At 41.8% G+C, this 22325-nt stretch overlaps 1 protein-coding gene across 2 annotated transcripts in view; it reads right to left on the bottom strand.

Moving 5' to 3' along the window:
* The window catches only part of ENTREP2 (endosomal transmembrane epsin interactor 2), a 349968-nt gene extending 328957 nt beyond the window's left edge, over nt 1-21011 (bottom strand). For both annotated transcript variants that reach the window (XM_075897721.2, XM_075897722.2), the window contains exon 1: nt 20283-21011. In XM_075897721.2, the coding sequence (XP_075753836.2) occupies nt 20283-20525 (243 nt within the window). In that variant the 5' untranslated portion in view covers nt 20526-21011. The remainder of the gene's footprint in view (nt 1-20282) is intronic.
* Nucleotides 21012-22325: the final 1314 nt, after the last annotated feature.

Genomic DNA, 22325 nt, shown 5'->3' with positions numbered 1-22325 from the left:
ACACTGGGTGAACGTGCTAGTATTAGATATATGAAGTTACTTTGCAGAAAGTCAGTACATAAATCAGGGTCTAAAATTGCTAGGGAACAACACTGTTGTCTTTGAGGAACCGAGCATGAGTTTTCGCTCAGGTCTCCAAGGAAAATTGGTTTTGTGATCTCAGCCCAGTGTCTATTTTGGTACATGGCAACACTATGTGGTTTGCAACAACCCAATTAGATTTTCATTCTGAAGGTGAGAGGATCTGTAGGTGAAAAGTAAGGTGAATTGCCAGAAACACAGTGTGGTAAACCTCACACATTTCATAATGCCTGGTTGTCTTCAAATCCTAGAGTTCCTTCCCACCTAATGAGACCTAAATTAACTCAGACATTTGAAAACTTGAGTACTTTTGCTCATTTTGGACCGAATGTTTCCATCTTCAGTAATGTATGCTACAAAGATAACTCATAAATCAGAAATTAATTCAAACTCATGTTAAAAACCCTAATAAATGAATTAGAATTCTTCCTAATTGATACCTCCAGTTTTCCAGTGCAGAATTCTACTTCTACAAGCATATACATTCTACTCCTATTTTAGTTTCAATGTCAGAATATTAAATGTTGTCTTTCATATTTGTTACAATTACTTTACATGTATCTGTCCACCCCATGGCACCAATGATGATTATGACTGAATGCCAAAGGTGATATTATTCTGCCATGCCAGATAGTACCCACTAGGAATTTTTTTCCTGATGGCTGTTCAGATATTTATGTTTTCAGCTGCTTCACTCACACTAAATTAGGTTATGAGAGATGACCATAAGGTCCTTAATGGAAAACAAAAAATTATGATGGATTTAGTAATTCATTTATGTATCTCTTCATCGTTTGACCTACCAATACTTCTTTCACAATAAAAGCTCTTCGCTCAAAAAAACAAAAACAAAACAAACCCAAATACTAGAATGCCTATTGAGCTTGCTGCAACAGAGATTACAGGACAGTATGGTCATAAATGCTATTCTTGGTTTTGTTCGTGTCTTAAAGAAAAAACTTTAGTGATTATAATGCCTTAGGCTTGGTTGACACTTAAAACTTGGACTGACCTAGCTACATTGCTCAGGGATTCTGAAAAATTTCATGTCCTGTGCAATATTATTTGGTTGACCTAACCCTCAATGTAGATGCAGCTAGGTTAATGGAAGAATTCTTCAACCTCAAGTGGAAAGGGTTGTCAGATACTTTCACAAAAAATACCGAACATGGCGGGGGGGAAACTGGTTGAGGGCAAAAAAAAAAAAAAAAAAAAAAAAAAGGTGGGGGACCAAACCGCACCAAAAAAAAAAAAAAAAAAAAAAAAAGAGTGACTGCACCGCCTTTAAATCCCCATGCACCCCGACCAGATGCAGCAGGGGAAGAATGTCCCAAGCGGCCTTCCATCCGAGAAAAACAGAAAATACCAGATATTTTGCATGTCCAGAATTTTCTGGGTTTTTTTTGTTTTTTATACCAGATAGAGGCCGCAAATACTGGACTATCTGGGCCAATACCGGACACCTGGCAACCCTACAAGTGGGTGCTTTTACTACAGTGATGGAAAATTACCATGTGTCACTATCATGTCTATACTACAGCACTGCAAAGGCATCACTCCAGCTGTGCCACTATGGTGTAGCCATACCCTTACCCAGCTAAGAAAATATTTACCAGAGAAACATAGCCATATAAAATGCTAGTTGCTATAAATAATTCCCAACGAGAACTCAAATCCAGTCTGAGAGTTGGAAAATTCAATTCAGCATTTGACTGCATGAGAAACTTAACAGCTGCTGTAAGAATTTCTGCTGACCCAGATTATTCCCTGTGCAGAAAACTTAAGACAGGGTTTAAAAGGAAGAAATCTCTCTGCAGAATTCCTTAAGGAAATTATTCCCTTCACGGTGTTGTCCCATGGAGGGTCAGAGATTGCTTTCTCTCTGGAAAGGCAGCAGGGCTTGCCATAGGGAATGACTTTATATCACATCTGCCCCACACCTCATCACCAGGACAACATATGCTTTTGGAACTGCAGAACCAGGGGTTTTCCTGGGCTACAGCTGTCTGTGGGACAAATTCAACCTCACCGATACCCTCAAGAGGCAATCCAAAAAAATGAATATAACCTGTAACTATATGAATTATTTTGTCTAATTTATGTGGGACTGAAAGGGGAAGAAAATGCATCTTCCCTCCCATCCGTCCCTTAGGAATGCCTACTCTTTGACACCTCTCCCAACACAGATTCCAGACTATTCAGGAGTGAGCTGGAACAGAGGCATAAAAAAACATGGCTGAATCTCCATTCGTATGCTGATAAAAGGGCTCACTGCATATATAAAAGGTCCCTTCGGCATGTGGCTCTAAGAGGCATGATCTGACCCATTTGATATATGAGTGTGGTTGTTTTAAAAACCTGTCTGTTGAAAAATAACTAAAATCAACACACATCAGTCACACTTTACATCCCCTCCCAGGCTATATTTCCAAAAAGGTCTGTCTCACCATACACTTGTGGAAGCAGCTTCTTAGTAAACAGCTGATTATTTTTTCTTTTGCTGATAATATGTATGTAGAATTAGCATTTTATATTCAATGTGACTCTTAAAAATGACTATACAAATACTGTTTTAATATTTTCCCTTCAAGAAATTCCATATAATTTTTGTGTCATTATTTTATGTTTAATGCCATTTTATCTTTCATTGGCGTCAAATACACTGTAACCAGGGGGAGCTGACAGCCTCAGCAGGCCCCTGGGCACGGAGGCTGGCTCTGTGCTCCCAGAAAAGACAGGGCCTCAGACAGAAGGGGTGGGGCTGGGGCAGCTAGCCTTCTGCACCATGGCACTCACCCACCCACCCACACACCTCAAAGCTGCCTGGAGCACACTGTGCAACACTCCAGTGGAAATTTAAAACGACTTGGGGCTCCAGGCACCACACCTACTGTTGCAGAGCAGATCTCTGGGAGCCCCAGGCCCTTTTAAAGTGCCAGGCCCTGAAGCAATTATACCCTTTGGTCCTTCCACTCGAGGCCTATAACAAAGTAGAGTATGTTATTTCTGTAACGGAGTAGAGTATATTACTACTTTTACTTGGCATGCCATTTCCTTGCATTTGTCAAAGCTCCCTCACGATCTTCCTTCCCTCCCAAAAATAGTTATTAACCCTGGGCTATTAACTTTCCTTAAACAACTGTAGAGGCAGAGGAGACCAGCAGGGTCAGAAGCCATCCCACTGGCATGCAGAACACAGTGTGGACACTGTGCAAAATATTTTGCAGAAAATCAACAAAACATACAGTCGGTATCGTGGCCTTTGAGGGCATGTCTACACTAGGAAATTATTTCAAAATTACTAAAATCGACTTACCTCCTGATTTAACAAAATCGAAGTAACGGGTCCCCACTAGTGGGAAGCATCAAAATTAGTTAGAATTAGTCCAACATAGCACATCCACGCTGACTGGAGCCTGCCTTGGACTTAGAGCACCCAGAACACTCTGGGGAGGGCACCAGCAAGATGGATATTTCCTGTGGCTGATCAGTCAGGCACGCTGCGGCATGTGCTTTCAGGGGCTCCTCTCTACAGCCATGTCTCACAAGCCACTCCTCCATTGCAGGAGACCAGGTGGGAGGAACCTGGTGTGGTTGGCGGGCTGGTGAGTTGTGGCGGAACGCCCCACCAGCTGGACTGGATCCCAGTAGATCCGAGTCCTTAGGGCCCTGGGCTGGGGCCCGTGAGCGAGGGCAGGCCTGGGCTCTCCCTACCCCCGCCTCATGTCCGGCATCACAGTAGACAGTGGGTCATGGCGGCAACGCGAGCGGAGGAGAGAGTGACGGCATCACTACCCGACTGGAGCAGGGACGATAGAGACTGACGCCTAAACGACTCCCTGATTGGGGATTGGCAAGAAGGGGCCACGTGATGGCCCACAAAGGGCAAATGCATTAATTAGATTTTTCTTCTAGTGCTTTCAGGTGTGCTATGGAAAGTTCTTGCCTGCTCCTTACTAGGGATGTAATAGGTTAACCCATAAGCCTGGGCTTATGGGTTACCGAGAACAATTACACGGAGACTCCTGCCCATCAGAGGCCATAGTGGGTAGTGGCAGCCAGCTCCCTGGGAGCAGGGCAGGAGCTGGCTACCGGTGCATTCTGGCTCCCAGGGAGCCAGCTGTTACCCCACGCTGCGTGAGAATTTTCAGAAGTTACAGTTACCTAATTACCCTCTTTTTAACATCCCTACTCCTCACACAGAATAGACTTTCTGAGCCCTCTTATCATTTGCACTCCAGCAAAGTAGAAAGCATGATTTAGCTTCAACATTCTTAAAAACTGAACAAAAAGAATTTTCTGTGTTCTAATACTTTATTTTCATACAACTGGTCAAACTTTTTCATTATTAAAATTATAATGAAATAAAGCTAATCAGTTTAACTTCAGAGCAATCTCAATTACAGAAATGCATTATAATGAGATAATTATATACAATTTATTATTAGATTTCCATTTGCTTTTTCCCTGGCTCTATTTTACTGAACACTGAAACAGTATCTCATTAGCTTTTTTGCAGCAGATCAAAAATCCAACATTAATCTTAATAAAAGAATAGCTTAATTTATAACTAAAAGATCTATCCAGCATTGTTCAGGTCCTTAACCTGAATAAGTTTGGTTTTTCTTCATTTAAATCATTGCTCTAGGGTGGGACTGGGGATGAGGGGCTTAGGATGCAGGCTGTTCTGGGGAGAGAGGACAACCCCAGCCCTCTCACCACAGCAGCTTGAGACCATGTGAGAAGAGCGTCTCCGTGGCCACTGCAGCTGACACCAGTAAGGCCAATGTGTGGGACAGAGCATGGGTGGTGGTGCCGATGGGATGTATTTTAGGCACCACTGAACAAGATCGAGTTGGTGACCACTTTCTCGCAGTGAGGACATTTTGGGGGAATATGTGACTCCCCAAGGCAGTGGATGCACTGGGAACATCCATCCAATATGGTCATGGTATCCCTATCGGAGAAGCATCATTTAAACTCTGGTGAGCCCAGCATGCTGGCAGCTGGCCAAAAAAAATGTTTTTAACAAAGAACTACTTAACTTTAACACTAACTATAACTATAACTAACTAAAAAGTAACAGGGGTGGTAACTTCAACTGGGAAGGCGAAATAAGTACTTTTGCTTCTAGAGGACTGCGCAACTCCATCTCAGGCTAGGGATGGTTGAGAAGGAACTGGAGGTGCCAGCTGTACAAGTGCTACTTAAACTGACAATGGAGTACAAAGCAGGCACCATGTATGCGCAGCCCACAGGGGACTGCTACGACGCTCTCCGATGACTACATGTTATGTGCATACTATTCATTTCACAAGGGTTTTACTTTTGCAGAATCATTCTATATGTAGAGCTGAAGAATGAAATCACCCTTTTAATGAATTATATCTACCAATATAACATTATATAACCTCATGTACTGTGGACCCATTTTTTATGAATGGAATTTTATAAATAAAACAGTGTTAACCACTTTTGTTAGTAACTTGTTAAGAATGTTAGTAACCTGTTAAGAATTGCCTTTGAGGAATCTGTTGGGTCTTTGGTTCTATGATCTTCCTCCAGGAACATCAGTGTGCACCAACACATCCCCACTTCCCTCCTCATGTCTAGACCACCTGGCCAGTGTACTAACATGAGCAACTGAGGCTGGCAATTATATCCCCTCCGTAGAACTGTGTGTATTAGTGGGAGGAGGGGATAATTTTAGTAACTTGGGACAGTATACGAACTCTTCATTCACAACAAATGTGGCACGTTGCCTTATCTCCCAAATAAGATTCTGCTAATTCTATTCCACTGTTCAAAGAATGAAATAAGAGGCAATAAACAAACAGTTTGGAAAGGATGAAAGATATGTTATATTTACTACATTTTTCAATTATTACAAAGTTTTCAATTTTCTATTATGTGAATACACAGATTGCTTAGCAGAGCTCCAAAGGAGAGAAAAGCTTGCAAGTGCAAATTGACAATGTAACATCTGAACAAATCTGCTAAAGTTAAATACCTTTTAGGATGATAATGTCACACTTTTCAGTGTAACTGCTATAGGAACAAGTGTGTGTATTAGTACTGACCAAGACCCCCTAAACAAGCTTACAAATAATGTTTTAATTAAAGTCTCCCCGTTACCTATCACAGAGTACAGTCACTTACAGGTATATACAATAGCTCAATAGATTTCGGCCTGGTGATGACAGCCGCTTTGCACCATTTAACACCAGCAAGAACAACCTACCATATTCCCTCAATACTGCTCCACATGCTAGGATAGGCCATGGATTAGGTCAGGGGAAGAAGGAGAATCAAATTCCTGCATACCAGAAGCACTAAACACAACAAGGGATAATGGTCACTACTGAAGTTGTATTACAGACTTACACTCTAACCCTTTGTCATGAGGTTGGATTTTTTTTTTAAACTTAGGCCTTGTCTACATACAAAATGTATATGGTTTTAACTTTACAAGTTGTCAAGGCTTCTTCCCTACTCTGGCATGATAAATGCAGAAGTGGGAGCCCGAAAAAGAACCCCAAAACCTTATCTTTCCAGGCTTTGGTATAAAGTTTCCCCAAAAAATCTTAAAACCCTAGATTTTGGGGATAAAAAGTCTGCTGCCCCCACCCAAGCAATAAGAAGAAACCAGGAAGAGACTATTTGGGAAATCTCAGCCCCAAAAGTAAAACCAGGACACAAAAATTAACCAATACCAGGTTAATAAAAAGAAAAGAGAAAGAACATTTATTATCACCAAAATATTCCTGTTGCAAGCATAATGACTAGATGGAAAAGTCACAAATTAATATACTCATGGGGGGATTCCACCAAGGGTCAAAACTTAGTTACAAAGGAGAGGAAAACCCATTTTTAAATGTACAGACATCAGATTCCCATTCCCAAACCATAAAACCTAACAGATGTATCTAAACTTTACTCTACTTACAAATAGTGAAGAGTCTTTTCTCAGAAGGAGACGAAGTGTCTGTCCCCCTCAGTAGCTGGAGAGAAACTGCCCAGAGACAAAGGAGGGAAAAACCCAAAAATTCCTTTGTCCTAGTTTGAAATCCCTATCTGCATTTCTATTGGCTGAGCAGATACCTGGCTAGGTAAAGTTAACCCCTTAGTCACCAGGCTGCTGCCCATCCCTCATGGTCATGACACAAGTATACTCATGCTTTAAGAACCCCCTTGTGTAGGTGCAGTTATACCAGTATAAAAGTGCTCATTCCCATGCAGAAAGGGAAATACAGTAAACTTCCGATAATCCGGCACCTTTGGGACCCAGGGGGTGCTGGATTATCGGATATGCCGGAGTATCAGGAGGTACTCTGGAAGGGGGGCTATGAAGGGTCTGAGGGGGGCTGGCGGGGGAAGCCCCAAGCAGCCACTGGCGACAGGCCAGCTGAGGCTTCAAGTGGCAGCGGCGACTTGGGGAAGTGGAGGGACAGAGCAGCTGGGGTGCTGCCGGGTTAGTCCCGCAGCGCTGCCCCTCACCTGAGCGGCGCTGCAGGACCAACCCGACAGCACCCCAGCTGCTCTGCCCCCGGCTTTCCCAAGTCCGCTGCTCGTCAGTTTCAGCAGCAGCAGACTCAGAGAAGCCGTGGGGCAGAGCAACTGGGGTGCTGCCCGGTTGGTCCCGCAGCGCCGCCCCTCATCCCCTGCTCGGCGCCCGGCAGCACCCCAGCTGCTCTGCGCCTCTTCCCCAAGTCCGCCACTGGTCAGTTTCAGCAGCGGCAGCAGCGGACTTGGGGAAGCGGTGCGGAGCAGCTCCAACTGTCCGGAGCACTTCCAGGTTCCAGTTGGTGCCGGACTATCGGGAGTGCCGGACCACTGGATGCGGGACAGTTGGAGTTTTACCGTATACTATAAAGCATTGTAAAGCACTTTTATCCCAGCAAAACTACATTCACATTTGGGTTTTACCACATTATTCAGGAGTCTCAAACTTCCAAACCATAGAGCATACCAGGCTGGAGCAATTGTGCAATCTGAGAGCCCTTGAGGGTCGGTGGCAGGGTGAGGAGGTTGTCCATGGGATGGATAAAAATCAATGATTTTTTAAAAGTTAAAGGTGCATTCCAGCCCCTCCTCACCCTTCTAGTCCCAGCTAGGAACTGACCTACTCAAGTTCCTGAAGCTTTCATCTGAGCTGGCTGCACTCTAATTGGCTGCTTCCCTGCAGCCTTTCTAGACAGGCCTGTAGGACCCTACTTAACTGCTCCTTTTCTGGGAAAGATGTGTGGTAGGACCTCAAGATGGGGCCTAGTTCACTTCAGCACAAAAAGATATAACTATACGGTTGTTAATGACTTAATAAATGAACTTGAAAATGCCAGTTTGAACTTGTCCATTCTCTAGTTTTTCAGTATAACACATTACACATAGTTAGCTGTGGGTTTGAGATCCAGTGTATTTCTGAGGTAAATACGCTCTTGCACATTTCCAGCATGCAAGGAGGCAAAGGGAATTGAAATTCAGGTATAATGTTTCATTCTTAGGCAAAATATCCAAGTCATCCATCCAACCTTCCACTGGCCATCAAAGTCAAAATAAAACAATAAACCATGCTGGTCTGGCCACACATGGCATGAAATAGCTACAATATTATTTCAAGTCTGGCTGCCTAGAAAAACAACAAAACTTGAAAATTTAGATGGTTTATTATACTGTTGGGATGCTAGAATAAGCAATTGTAATGCTTTCTTTTCCTATGAATGCTCCCCCCAGACACACTCCCCAACCACCACAATGTGCAGTATGTCTCTTCCCATTCTTTTTCAGAAACTTCATGAACTGTATTTCAGTTTTCCGGTTTTCAGTTCAACCTGTAAGATCCAGTATTCCTCAGCCCCTTGACAATCAGCCTGCAGGAGATACTCAGAAACAGAAATAGCAGCCCCCTAACCTGCAACAAATTACACTGGCTTCCATGAATCTTTTAATCTTCAGTACCCTGAAGAAAAGAAATCTCAAGGTTACACTTGCACCATGTTTCCCCATCCATGCAAATACGCAGAGAACTGCTATTGCCTATAGTGAAATAGAATTTAAAAAAACACCGTGTATTACCTTTTACAGGTGTTAAATTTGCAACAGTGCTTTAGAAGTATGAAAGTGACATCTCTCCATCTGGCAAACTGCATAATTCAGAGGATACAGTTATCCCTGCTCTTCTTCTTCTCTCATGAGTGGCAGGTTGATGCACAGACCAATTCTGAAGCCCCCAGGATGGGGGGGCAAATGTTCCTTGTGCCTAAGGCCCACTAATCTTTAATCCACTGCTGCTTTTGTGTGCACTATTGCTTTTATGCTGCACACAATTTATATGTCAGCCCACATGATCAGGTGAGAGAGAAAGGAGCTTTATAATTCTCTTACTCCGCATCGGGACTCTTGAACATGGAAATCCATTTCCTGCTCTACATATTTGCACAGCACTTATCCAAGGATCCTTTCCTCTAGTACTCCCTACCACCTAAGACCACCAGAAAGTGCACTGGATATTCTTCATTTCCCATGGACATTATACTAAGAATTCTGCTTTGGTCACCAAAATGGGTGAACTTCTCCTTGCTCCACTGACTGACTTTAATTATTGATCCAAACCTTTCATTCCAGTACTCATTTTTTCTCAAGATCATGGACTCTCTTCCCTTCACTATACATACAATGTACAAATCCTACATATTAGAGAGCAGATGCCAGAAGAGATGGTTGGTTGGGATTTTTTTTAAAGAAAACATCTGTTAAGGGTACCACAGAGGATTATATTCTGCATATTCACCCTAGGGCCCTGTCTTAACAGAAAAAAAAACCTCATGTTTTTTCCCCAATCATGTTAGCAAAATTAGTTAGCTTTTTGTGATTAACAAGCTCCATTAAAACGCAGGCTAATACATGTGAAGATATGTGAACAGATCAGCAAATAGGGCTTTTTAATTATCCTAACCTAAACTGATTGAGATAGGACTTTTTTCCAATCAAGTTAATAGCTTATCTACATGAGAAGACTGCCCTGGTTTAATTCTGAAACTGATTTACTTAAACCAAAGCAAACCCACTGAACACTTATTTCAGTTTTAAAATGGGTTGGTTTGGTTTTTTCATTCCCTTTTATCTTAATTGTGAACAGGCTTAAGTTTAAATAAAGGAAACAACACAAACTGAAATAATATCCACAAAGGGATTTGCACTGATTTAAGTCTAAATGGTGCAACTTTCCTAAGCAGACCATGAGATGTTCCAGAGCCAAAAGTCAAATCATTGAGGATATGTCTACACTTGCACCCTCTTTCGAGAGAGGGATACAAATGGAGACATTCAAAATTGCAAATGAAGCCGGGATTTAAATATCCCATGCTTCATTTGCATATTCACTTTATGGAGCTATTTCAAAAAAAGAAATGCAGTCTAGACGCGGTTATTTTGAAAGAAAACCCTTCTTCCGAAATAACTGGTAAACCTCGTTGTAGGAGGGTTATTTCAGCCGTAGTTACTGCAGGAAAGTAATTGTTCTTTCTTCTTTGAATACCTGTCAGTATAGATCCCACAATGCCTCGCAAGCAGTAGTTTGTGGATGGTAGAAGTGAGGAGTTTCAGCTGTGTCAGTCAATCAGAGACTGGAGTACTACTCTCCTGAACTTGGCAATTGATCTGGCTGCCCTATCAAGTGCAGAATGATTTATTAAAGTTAGCGGATTGCTCCACATCACTGTCTTTGTGACGCAGAGACTGGTACATACCTGAAGCAGGCAGAGAGCATTGTTCAAGGCCTGGTGGAATGTACCTTGGTGTTCAGAGGCCTTCCTTACATATGTTCTTAAGCGCCTTTCTGTCATCATAAAGAAGCATAACCTGGAAGCGCTTTACCCTTTTCCCCATTAGAAAGTCATATTTGACCAACGGGACCTAGCAGTTAGCCATACACACTAGGGACGTAAAAGTGTAGTCAGTTACCCAATAAGCAAAAGCTTTAGGCTAATGCTATAGACTACATGCATTCTCCCCCTCCCCTTCCCCCTACACACACACACACGCACGCACGCACACGACAGTAATTTTTTTAGCAGGCTGGCCAACAGCCCGGCTCAGTTGTGGTTTGTGATGGGTCTGGGACCTACCCGCGCTGAGGCTCTGCATTTAAAGCGCATTTGCAGCCAGGCAGCCTGGCTCAGTTCCAGCTTGCACTGGGTCCAGGAGCTCAGGGGATGCTGCCATCCTGTGCTGCTACCTCTTATCACTGCATGTGAGGGACAAGAAGGTTTGTTGATTGGAGCAGTACGAAGTAGTAGACACTTTTTAAGTTAAACTACTTATATAGAGAATTCTCCTCACCAATAATGCATCAGCTGTTGGAATCAAATATATTTTATAATAATACCATTATACAGTACTCCAAAAATCTACCCAACAAGCTTCTGTCAATATATTTATCTCCTCAATACACGAACATTTGCGCTGACGTTACACTGGGGGGGGGGGGGACTGTTTGCATGAGTCTCCTCGATACACGAACATTTGCACTGACATTACACAGGGGGAGAGGAGGAGGGAACTGTTTGCATGAGTCACCTTGACCTACCTCCCTTACAAATGTATTATACCTTTTACCTCTGAAAAATACAAAAATAGCTTTTAACTCTCTGAATATATAATATATTCATGGTTCTCAAGATATCAAGGTATTTAAGCAAACATATGTATTTTCAAAATGGGATAAAGGCAAAAAACAGCAGAGTTAAGGATGGATTCAAACAGAAAGAAGAGACCACATTTTAGGAGAAATTCAGGAACTGTGCTGACTCTCAAGAATAACATTACACAACTGTAGCCAGTAATTTGTCTGTTTTTCTAACCAGGAATACTGCAACTACAAATACAACTTGAGCATCCTGAATTGGAAAAAATAAAGACTACATCAAAATAAACAATAATAATCTAATTTCTTGAGTTTCATTCATGCCCTTTTAGTTATAGAGAAGCCACACCTATGAGACTGGTGATTTCCTGGGGATGCTGGGAACTGAAAGAAAGGGAATTTTATCTCTGTAATTACCTACTTCTAAACGATTTCAAGAAATGATTGCATGCGCAGACACCACTCGGGTAGTTCCATAAATGTAGTTATTACCATGGCTGAACATACTCAGGAATTAAGATAAATACGGTCAACAAATACATTTTAAATTGTATGGTGAAGACATTCTTGGCCAGATTCACTAGTATATTCCAGTGCCATTCTACTGATTCAAAGTGGCCATAAACTTAGTTTAACCATCTAATTAAGCAGCATTTACAACTAGTGTACATCACCAGAAACTTGGAGCCTAACAGCCAATCTGATTTTGTTGGGTATATTCTGAGTTACAAAGCACCATTTGCAGTCATTGCACCATATATATAAAGGACCCATCGAAAATGTTTTGGATTTTGAATGACAGAGAGTGGAGAATAAATATTTTCTCAAATATCAGCTACCCCAAAGTTTCTATAAGGTCAGAACTTCAATTTTGACACGTTTCAGCATTTCAATGTTTTGCTGGATTAGTCTAATTTTGATAGTTAACTGACAACTTCCTTGAACATCATCCAATCAATGATAGGTTCTTCATGTTATTAGACATACAAATAAGTCCCTTATGTTCATATACTTTGTATTTCAAAGTGTTCACTTTTCCCTGCCGAGATACTTAATGAGGCTCAGTTTTACAGTGCCTTTTCAACTTGATTAATAAGTGGGGAAACATATGCGTCATTTTTATATGTACTTTCGCACTGCTGTGGACTTAGATGTTTTGGGACACCTGCAGCAGTAATAAAAGAACAGTTACTGCTCGTTGTGGTCTAACACTAAAATAATATACTGTCATTAACAGCTGTCTATCAGATCACAAATATTCAGGTGAAGTAAATGAAACAGACTGCAGCTCAAACAAATATTTTCATTACTTGCAGGTTGTGGATGTCCTTGATGAACTTTCTTCTAAGTAACAATGTCATTAATCGCCCATACAGTCCAGGCACACTTGTGCCCTCCTCGCTTTCTCACTCTATTTCTAAATTGATATTGCCTATCTTACCTATCTGATAAGATAATATTAATATTGTATAATAATAATAGTTATAATATTGAAATGAGGTTTGAATTCCCCTCAATAAAACTTGATAGAAAGTTTGAAGAAGAAAAAAAGGCACCAGGAAATGACAACTCAACTGCAGAGCTTTTGCAAGCAGGTGAGGAACAAATTCAACAAGTATTACAAACAAGAGCAAGTGGTGAACAAATGGGGGGAAGCAATGCTAGTGCCAATCTATTAAAAAAGAGAAGAGTGAGGATCAGAACTACAGAGGAAAAGCATGCCCTGAGCCACTGTGGAAGAAACGAAGAGGTAATGTGGAGGACTAAAAGAATGGGACTTGTGAAAATGACAGAAAAAGACTTAGACTAGCCACTGCTGCATTCAGAAAACTCTGTAAGATCTGGAAGGCTAAAGACATTTTGATAAAAATTAAAATCAGTGTATATAAAACAACTGTGCCAATACTGTGATGCAAGTCAGAATGCTGGACTCTGAGACAAGTCAACTAAAAAAAGATATTGACTGCGGAAATGAACTGGCTGAAGGAAATCCTGAGAGTTTCAAGTAGGAAGAAAATGAAAAATGAAGTTATTAAGAAAATAGCTAGTACAAAAAATAACGCTGTTTTAGGAGATTCAAGAAAGAGGGCTTCAAGGGTTTGGACACATGGCAAGAACAGACCTGAAAAGGATACCACACAGCAATACATTCCAAGGAAACAGAGAAAGACTGAGCATATGTTGGATAGATATGGTGAAGAATGACAAAGAATAAAAGGGTTTAAAGTTAAATGAAGCCATGAAGCTCAGACACCATAGAAGTTGGTGAAAAAAATTAATTTAGACTCCCTTGCTGAGCTCATGGACAGGAATCAAAGCAGCAAGTATATATTACAGCCCATTACCCTTATTCTCAAACAAATATAACTTAGATAGGGCCACGATAAGGTGGGTGCATAATTGGCTAGATAACCGTAGTCAGAGAGTGGTTGTTAACGGTTCTAAATCCTGCTGGAAAGGGATAACAAGTGGAGTTCCTCAAGGGTCTGTTTTGGGACCCGTACTGTTCAATATCTTCACAATGATGTAGATATTGGGATAGAGAGTACGCTTATTAAGTTTGCAGATGATACCAAACTGGGTGGGGTTGCGACTTCTTTGGAGGATAGGGACATAATTCAGAATGACCTTAGCAAGTTAGAGAAATGGTCGGAGGTAAACAGGATGAGGTTTAATAGAGAGAAATGCAAAGTGCTCCACTTAGGAAGGAACAATCAGTTCCATACATACAAGATGGGAAGCGACTGTCTAGGAAGGAGCATGGCGGAAAGGGATCTAGGGGTCATAGTGGACCACAAGTTGAATATGAGTCAACAGTGTGATGCTGTTGCAAAAAAAGCAAATATGATTCTAGGTTGTATTAACAGGTGTGTTGTAAGCAAAACTCGTGAAGTCATTCTGCCGCTCTACTCTGCACTAGTTAGGCCTCAGCTGGAGTACTGTGTCCAGTTCTGGGCGCCACATTTCAAGAAAGATGTGGAAAAATTGGAAAGGGTACAGAGAAGAGCGACAAGAATGATTAAAGGTTTAGAGAACATGACCTATGAAGCCAGGCTTCATGAACTGGGCTTGTTTAGTTTGGAAAAAAGAAGATTAAGGGGGGACATGATAGCGGCTTTCAAATATCTAAAAGGGTGTCACAAGGAGGAAGGAGAAAATTTGTTCCTCTTGGTTTCTGAGGACAGGACAAGGAGTAATGGGCTTAAAGTGCAGCAGGGGAGGTTTAGATTGGACATTAGGAAAAAATTCCTAACTGTCAGGGTGGTCAAATATTGGAATAAATTGCCAAGGGAGGTGGTGGAATCTCCCTCTCTGGAGATATTTAAGAACAGGTTAGATAGACATCTGTCAGGGATGGTGTAGACGGAGCTTGATCCTGCCTTGAGGGCAGGGGGCTGGACTCGATGACCTCTCGAGGTCCCTTCCAGTCCTAGGATTCTATGATTCTATGATTCTATGATTCCAAATGTTGGGAAGTGAGTTGCCTCAGTTAATTGAAGGTATGGTTTTCTAAAAGGATTAAAAGATGCTCATCAAGTTCTTGCATCCTACTTCTATCTCTGGCCCTCATTAGCCGATGTTACAAAGTACAGAACTACGGCAATTATCTTCTGCATTTCTGGCCAAAGCTAGTATGAATTCCCTACTGTTGTTTGCGGTTTTGTTATAGGCAGGTGGGTCCCATAACATTACAGAGACAAGGTAGGGGAGGTAATTGCTTTTTTAAATAACTTATGTTATTGAAAGAGACAAGCTCTGCAATGTTCTTCCTCAGGTCTGGGAAATGTATTCAGAGTGTCACAGCTAAATAAAAAGTGAAATAGATTGTAGCTAACAAACTGTAAGATACCATTCTAAGTGCGGAGGGCAGTTAACTATGACAATCTGAGTACCTTTTCCACTCCTGAAGACAAGCTATGTGTACTTCAAAAGTTTGTCTCTTCTATCAACAAAAGTTGGTCCAATAAAATATAATACCTCACCCATCTTGTCTCTATTATGTCCTTATGACAAATGGACAGTGCAGCTAAATGTTTGAGAAAGAAAAGTTAGTGAAAACCCCCTTTAAATGTATTATTATGGCATTCCTCAGGAATACCAAGTTACTAGTTTCATCTGCTCATTTCATTGATATTAGCTGTGCTAGAGAGTTCTTCCAAATCCAGCAAAGATAAAATTGAATTGTCTCTTTTTAAAAATAATCAGAAATATGGAAGCTACTTCCTCTTGCCTTCTGGCTATTTTAAAACTAAAGACTCAGTATCTTTGTGTAAAAAATATTGTACCGCTCCTGTCTGAGTATCAGCATATACTCAAAATTCTAAGGAGTATCTTTTGTTGATACTTTCCATTAATACCCCTATGTGATGTATTTTCCTTCCAAAAGGGTAAGTAAATTCAGAGCAGTTGAACAAAAATTCTAGAATAGAAGCTTAACCATTAAGGAAGGATTATTAAGGGTTATAGAAATAACTAACTTGGTTTTAGTGCAGAGAAATTTTTTGTTGGTAGTTTTTATTTGTGACCGAGTTTGGTTGAAAAATGAAGATTAAAAGGATATTTGAATTATTTCTCTCTCATGTGATACTTCCCTAAGCAAAAAAAAAAAAAAAATGCTCTGGCAGGATAGTTTTCCAGTTGTGATGCTATGTCTGACTTCTGTTGAAAATACTAAGAATATCTTGGAAAATATTGGATGAGGCTGCTATTTTTAAGTGTCTGGGACTCTCTGAAATTAACCACATAAGAAAACTGCTTAACTGACATTTAACTTTCTAATATCCAGGGATAAACTTTGTCAAAAGGATTATTTACGTTTATTTTCAATCCCTTCTGGAGACTTGCTCGGTAAAGCAGAAGTGCAATAAATAAATAAAATAAAAGCTTTATTGAACAAACAAAACAAGCTTGTCTCATTCTATAGGAATACATGAATTTAAATTCAATACTCACTTTATCTATGAAAGCTAATGTTTTTCTAACACTATCATAGTTGTGCAGTACACTCTCTCAAATTGTCTCTCTTCTACTGGTTTGTAACATTAAATAGGTTGAGTAATCATGCTGGTCCTATACATAGTAAGGTTTAACCAGACTAGCAGCGAACATGTTTTGTCCATACGGTATATGGCACGGAGGGTAGCAAAGGAAAAGAAAAAAAGTAAATGGGCCCCAAAACCAGATGTGGGGAAGCGACTTTGTAGCATGCCCCAGTTCCATGGAATCTCCCAAAAGCACTTCTGCACAAACCTTGCGGGTACTTTACATAAGTTACACAAGTCTGATGTTTTCAAGCAGCATTAACTCTAAATGCTAATATTTGATAATCTTTCTTGTCAATGTTTTGGACAGATCTAGTGAGAACTGTAGCACATCCCACTAGAAAGAATTGACCCAGCACTGATTATCACTGGTAACCCACAGTCATTGCATTAATATCTTATTTTGGTACTATGTGCATATACCACTGCACCATGGAAAAGTGCCATAGAAGCAAATTCTGATTTATGACACAAAAGGAATCACACTTATGTACTGTAATTTTAAATAAGTCAATGAATATAACAGCACTAGACTATCATCCAACACATGACCACTGTCCATAACTACTGTAACAGTACTACATACCAACAGTTTCCTGAAAAATAAGACAGACATGGGAAGGAAAAAAGCCTTTCATTTTAAAAATAAAATAAATTCTATATTTAAATGTTATTTGTTTTGTATTGACTGACTAAACTTCACATTAATGAAAGTGACATTCATTAACTCTAGATAAAAGGTTAGACACAGCAATTATTTGCTGGAATACAAAGACAAACTTCATAACTCCCAATCCTGACACAGCTGTCTTGTCTTAAGAGCACATTACTATTTAAGTGGTCAGAAGATATGAAATTAAAAACTCATCATTATGAATTGTGACATCTCCATTTACTGCAGTGCTTTAGTTTGCCTACACTCAGTCTCAAATACAGCAGAGTGATGACTATAGAATCCAAATGACCAATGCAAAATGGCATTTTTTCAAAACTACACACACAGTCATCATATAATGCAGAAAAAAAAACTCCAAGAAAAGTCTCTAAAAGACAGTAGAATACAGAGCTCTTTCTCCCTGCCAAAGGAGTTAGCTTGAATGAAAAATAACACAAAGTAAATAATTTGGGTTAAGCATGACCATTTCTACCAGATATTTAGGAAGGTTGATTTGGATCAGAACCAAATATCAGACAAATACTTTAAAGCTGCAAATACTCTGTTTTATTAAACATTATTTTAAAAGTGTTAAAAACATCTTGGGACCATGAATGAAGACTGAGAGTCTGCTCAGTTGATATTAATGCCCTGGTAACTTTTGGTTTCAACACAATTTGAATATTTCTGTTTTTGCTTTAGTGAAAGGAATTTTCACATCCCAATTTTAGTATTACAAATGCAGACACAACGTACAAATTTAGGCCAGCTGTGCAGATCAAAAATGCCCAGCAATTTTAAAACATCCTTAACTTCACAACAAAACTGACAATAGGGATAAAAAAACAGTCCGCAGAATCATTTTGATACCTACTTACACAAAATATTCTGAACATGTTGGGTGAATGAACTACTTTGCCAGTTCCCTGGTCTACACTAAAGCTTTATTTCAAAATAATCCCCCTTATTTTGAAATAATAAGTGGAGTGTTCACATTACTCCGACCATTATTTCAAAATAACAGGCTGGTTATTTTGAAATCTGTATTCCTGCTTTCCTCAGGGAATAACACTAATTTTGAAATAGTTATTTCAAAATAGTGTTAGAGTGATGCTGCTATTTCAAAATATCTACTCCCCAGAGTAATTTGAAGTAATTACTCCCCAGTGCTTCCTGGGGCTCTAAGTCAAGGTATCATGTCCACAATTACGGACCCCAGCCTTGGACTACTTTCGAGGCTTCCCCATAGTGCAGACACACCATTTCAATTTTATTTTGAGAGTTATTAAATCGATTTTAGTTATTTTGAAATAGTTTCCTAGTATAGAGATGCCCTTAGAGAGCGATAGTCTTCTGGCGAGTTAGTAAAGTGTTTTAGTGAACTTCTGTGAAACCTAACTTCAGCAAAGTTAAAGAAACACAATAGTATAAATTACATTCCCTAGTGGAACAGTGCAATTGCTTTCTGCAACTGTGAGGGTTTGTGTATTGCATGTGTACATTAAAATCTGTTCCTGCTGTTCTAATTTCATTTTATTACCTCCAACACAACCTGTCTGGTAGTTACATTTCAATTCGTGCATAAACCTGTGCCAAGAACTTGAGACACATCAGCTCATAATTATGGATCCATGGGCGCTAAAGACAGAATTCTTCAGTTTAGAAGTCCAAATTACTCCAGAGTAATTATATAAAATCAGAAACAAGGATAACAAAAGTGATAACTAGGAATCTGTGTGATACCTTTAAAAAACTGTGTTTATAGAGAAGTTCAGTTTTTTACCCAAAATATTAGCAGTTTTTTTTTTTAACTTCTGACTTCAACAGAAGCCAGATCAGACTTTTTGATGGTCTCACTAATACCAATTGCCACATCACATGATACATCAAATAAGAAAAAAAGTGAGAAGTAAAGGGGAGAAAGAGGAAATGTAATTATCACAGCAAATCACAATATGAAACCTTGCTTATAAAGTACGTACTGGCTCTTCTGATCATCTATAGAAAGAAGTAATGCATTAGTAAAAGGCTACTTCTCCTTAACATGAAGTTCTTTTCTGATCCCATGTCCCTTAGAGCAACTCCTCAAACCCAAATGTGGAGAAAGCCAGATTGAGATTTTATGTGAAGTAACAATTTCATCATTTTAATATTTTATCTTTTTATCCCTTTTTGATACAGTGAGTATTAGAGAGTCAATCCATCCAGTCTACCATTAAAGAGGTAAAATCCATTCTCTTCCATGCTCTTTTTTCAACCCGCACCCCAACTTTTTAAAATAAAGACAAACAATCCCCAGGTACTTTATAAAACGAATTTCAGGCCAAATGATTAATTTTATATGTGCAAAATATAAAACAGGTATTCAGCACTGCAATCACATAATTTACCAATGGGGGGATGGATAGGGTTATTTTCACTTGTGACGTTTTCCAACAGTATTTGCCATATGGATGTTTCCCAAAGGCAAACTATTGTCTCCATCCCAAATCTCCTGAAGCAGGTATGAGGGTAATCCAAGATGCAGGATCACAGGGCAGGAAATGGAGGGGTGCCTACTCACACACACTGTCCTGCATTTTACTCACACACATGCATCACATTAATTCCCAAATGAGGCAAGAAGCACAGCAACTTCCCCCGCTCCCAATGAACCTCTCGGCACACGCTCCCACTTGATCTGAAGGGCATTAAATCCTCACTGGTGTCGGTGCATCACACACTTTGTACGTTTCTCTGCAGTACGGGAGTTGGAGGGGGATAAGCCCGTGGCCCCGACTCTGTCTCTGGAGGGGACCCCCCGTCCCCAGTGCGGAGGCGGCAGTAACTTCGCGGGAGGCAGGCGGGGAGGTGCAGCACTTACCGAAAAGCCCGCCCAGAAGGGACACGAGTGCCGGACCCGGGCCGAGGTGGTGAGCGCCAGGGCAGCGAAGCTGACGGCCACGATGAGGCATCCGAGCACCATCTGGGTGGCCCCCAGGGACAGCATGATCCGGGAGCGGGCCCGGTACTCGCGCAGCCGAGACAAGCTGCGGGACAGGGCGGCCGGGCTGAGCGCGCGAGCCCCGGCAGGGGGCGGCACGGCGCTGCCCCCGGCCAGCGGCATCCTGCGGCGGGCGGCGCTCACAGGCTCTGCGGGGCTGCCCGGCGGCCGGCGCGGCCCGTCCCTGCAGCTCCGGGGAGGGCGCGGGCCCCGCCAGTCAGCGCGCGGGCGAGGGGAGGGGCGCTCCCCGCCCCGGCCGGGCTGCACCGCGCGCCAGCATGGCCAGTGCCCGCGCCGCCGCCTCGGATCCTGCCACGCGCGCCCCCGGCCGGCTCAGGTGCACGCGGGACCGCGCCGCTCCCGCTTCGGAGCCCGGCTCCTGCCCGCTTGGGGGGGGCGGGGGGAGGGAGCGCGGCTTGTGCGAGGCGAACAAACGGGCGGCAGCGGCACCGCGGGCGGGGGGGCGGGGGAAGGCGACAGTGCGGCAGAGGAGCCACACGGCAGGGAGCTGGCTGCGGGCATCACAGGCCTGGAGGAGGGTCGGGGAACGACACCCATCCCCCGTGCTGAGGGAGAGCGCCCCCGGGGACACAGCCGGTGCACAGGAGAAACTCCACCGGCCGGGGGAGGGGAAGCCTCTTGGTTTCCCATGGCCGGGGCCAGGATGCAGGCGGGAGCCCAGGACAGCCTGGGAAGTGTCTTTGCATAGACGTGAGGAGATCTTAAAAAACCCGCTTCTGTCTGCGCTACACGAAACCCCTCCAGTCCTTTTAACTGCGGTACAACGGCTCGAGAGGAACAGCTCTCTCCGCCTTGTTTACTTGATGCCTTTGGCAGCGCTGTGTCCAGCCACAGTTTGCGTTGTTGCCTGTGATGGTTTTTCGTACAGCAACAGGAGAAAAGAACACTTCAAAAAAAAAAAAGTTACACAAAAGCCCACAAAATTAGCAGACAGCTTCCCTGACGCGATTTGAGACTCATTGTTTTAACTGTCAACAATTTCAGTTGATGGCGTTTAGCCTTCAGGTTTCAGTGGCTGCAAGCAACAGGGGTGTCTTTGATCAATGCTGCCTCCTCCATGAGTCCTGTCCACTAGTCATATTTGCAGGGGTACTGCTGGGACAATCTGTGTAATTGACGTGGATGCTCAGAATCATTGAACCAAACTGTAAACTTTGTATATTATGGAAACCATTTCAAGACAGGGAGTGTGGCAGCTCCCCTAGCACCTATGTATAGTTGTGAACATTTTCCCATCTTTGATGAGACTCGTTAAAATTAACTATTATTTGCAGCACCATGAATGCAGTAGACTGTCTGTCCATCCTCTCTGACCTACCTATTAGACTTGCTTTCTGCAGAGATATCGAGAAGTGCAGACTCCAAAAAGCAATAAAGCCCCTGGGGTAGAGAAGAACCTAGCAGAAATGATTAAAGATGGTGACGCTGTAATCAGTGGTACATACCATAAGCTTATCACTTCTGATCAGGCAGGCTGAAAGATAACCCAGGACTTGGACATGATCCCTGGTGGTTCCTAGTCATAAAAAGAGAAACCCAGATTTTTGTAGAAATTAACACGCAATCTCCTTATTGACACACTACCAAAACATTATTGTGTTTTATCCTGAAGACGACGGTGTCCAATAGATAGAACTTTCAGGCTAAACATTAAGCCCTTTTTAGACCAAAAAGGGGTTTAGTGGAACAAATATTCAGTCTACATGTGCTATGTAAGAAAATGCTAGAGAAAGTCATTGTGGATCTTGTTAAGGTATGGACAACATGTGGTAAAATCCTCTTTTGAACAATTAGAGTTTTTAAAAATATAACAATCGTTATGGAAGTCCAATGGCTTCAGTGTTTGTGGGGTTCAAGCAAAGTACTCGATTTGATCTGAGGATAAGTGAGAATAGCTAGAAC

The sequence above is a fragment of the Pelodiscus sinensis genome, chromosome 14 (genome assembly GCF_052426305.1).
Source record: "Pelodiscus sinensis isolate ZL-2025 chromosome 14, ASM5242630v1, whole genome shotgun sequence".
Taxonomy (NCBI): Eukaryota; Metazoa; Chordata; order Testudines; family Trionychidae; genus Pelodiscus; species Pelodiscus sinensis.
The sequence above is the reverse complement of the archived record's forward strand: the minus strand, read 5'-3'. Positions and strand labels throughout refer to the sequence as shown.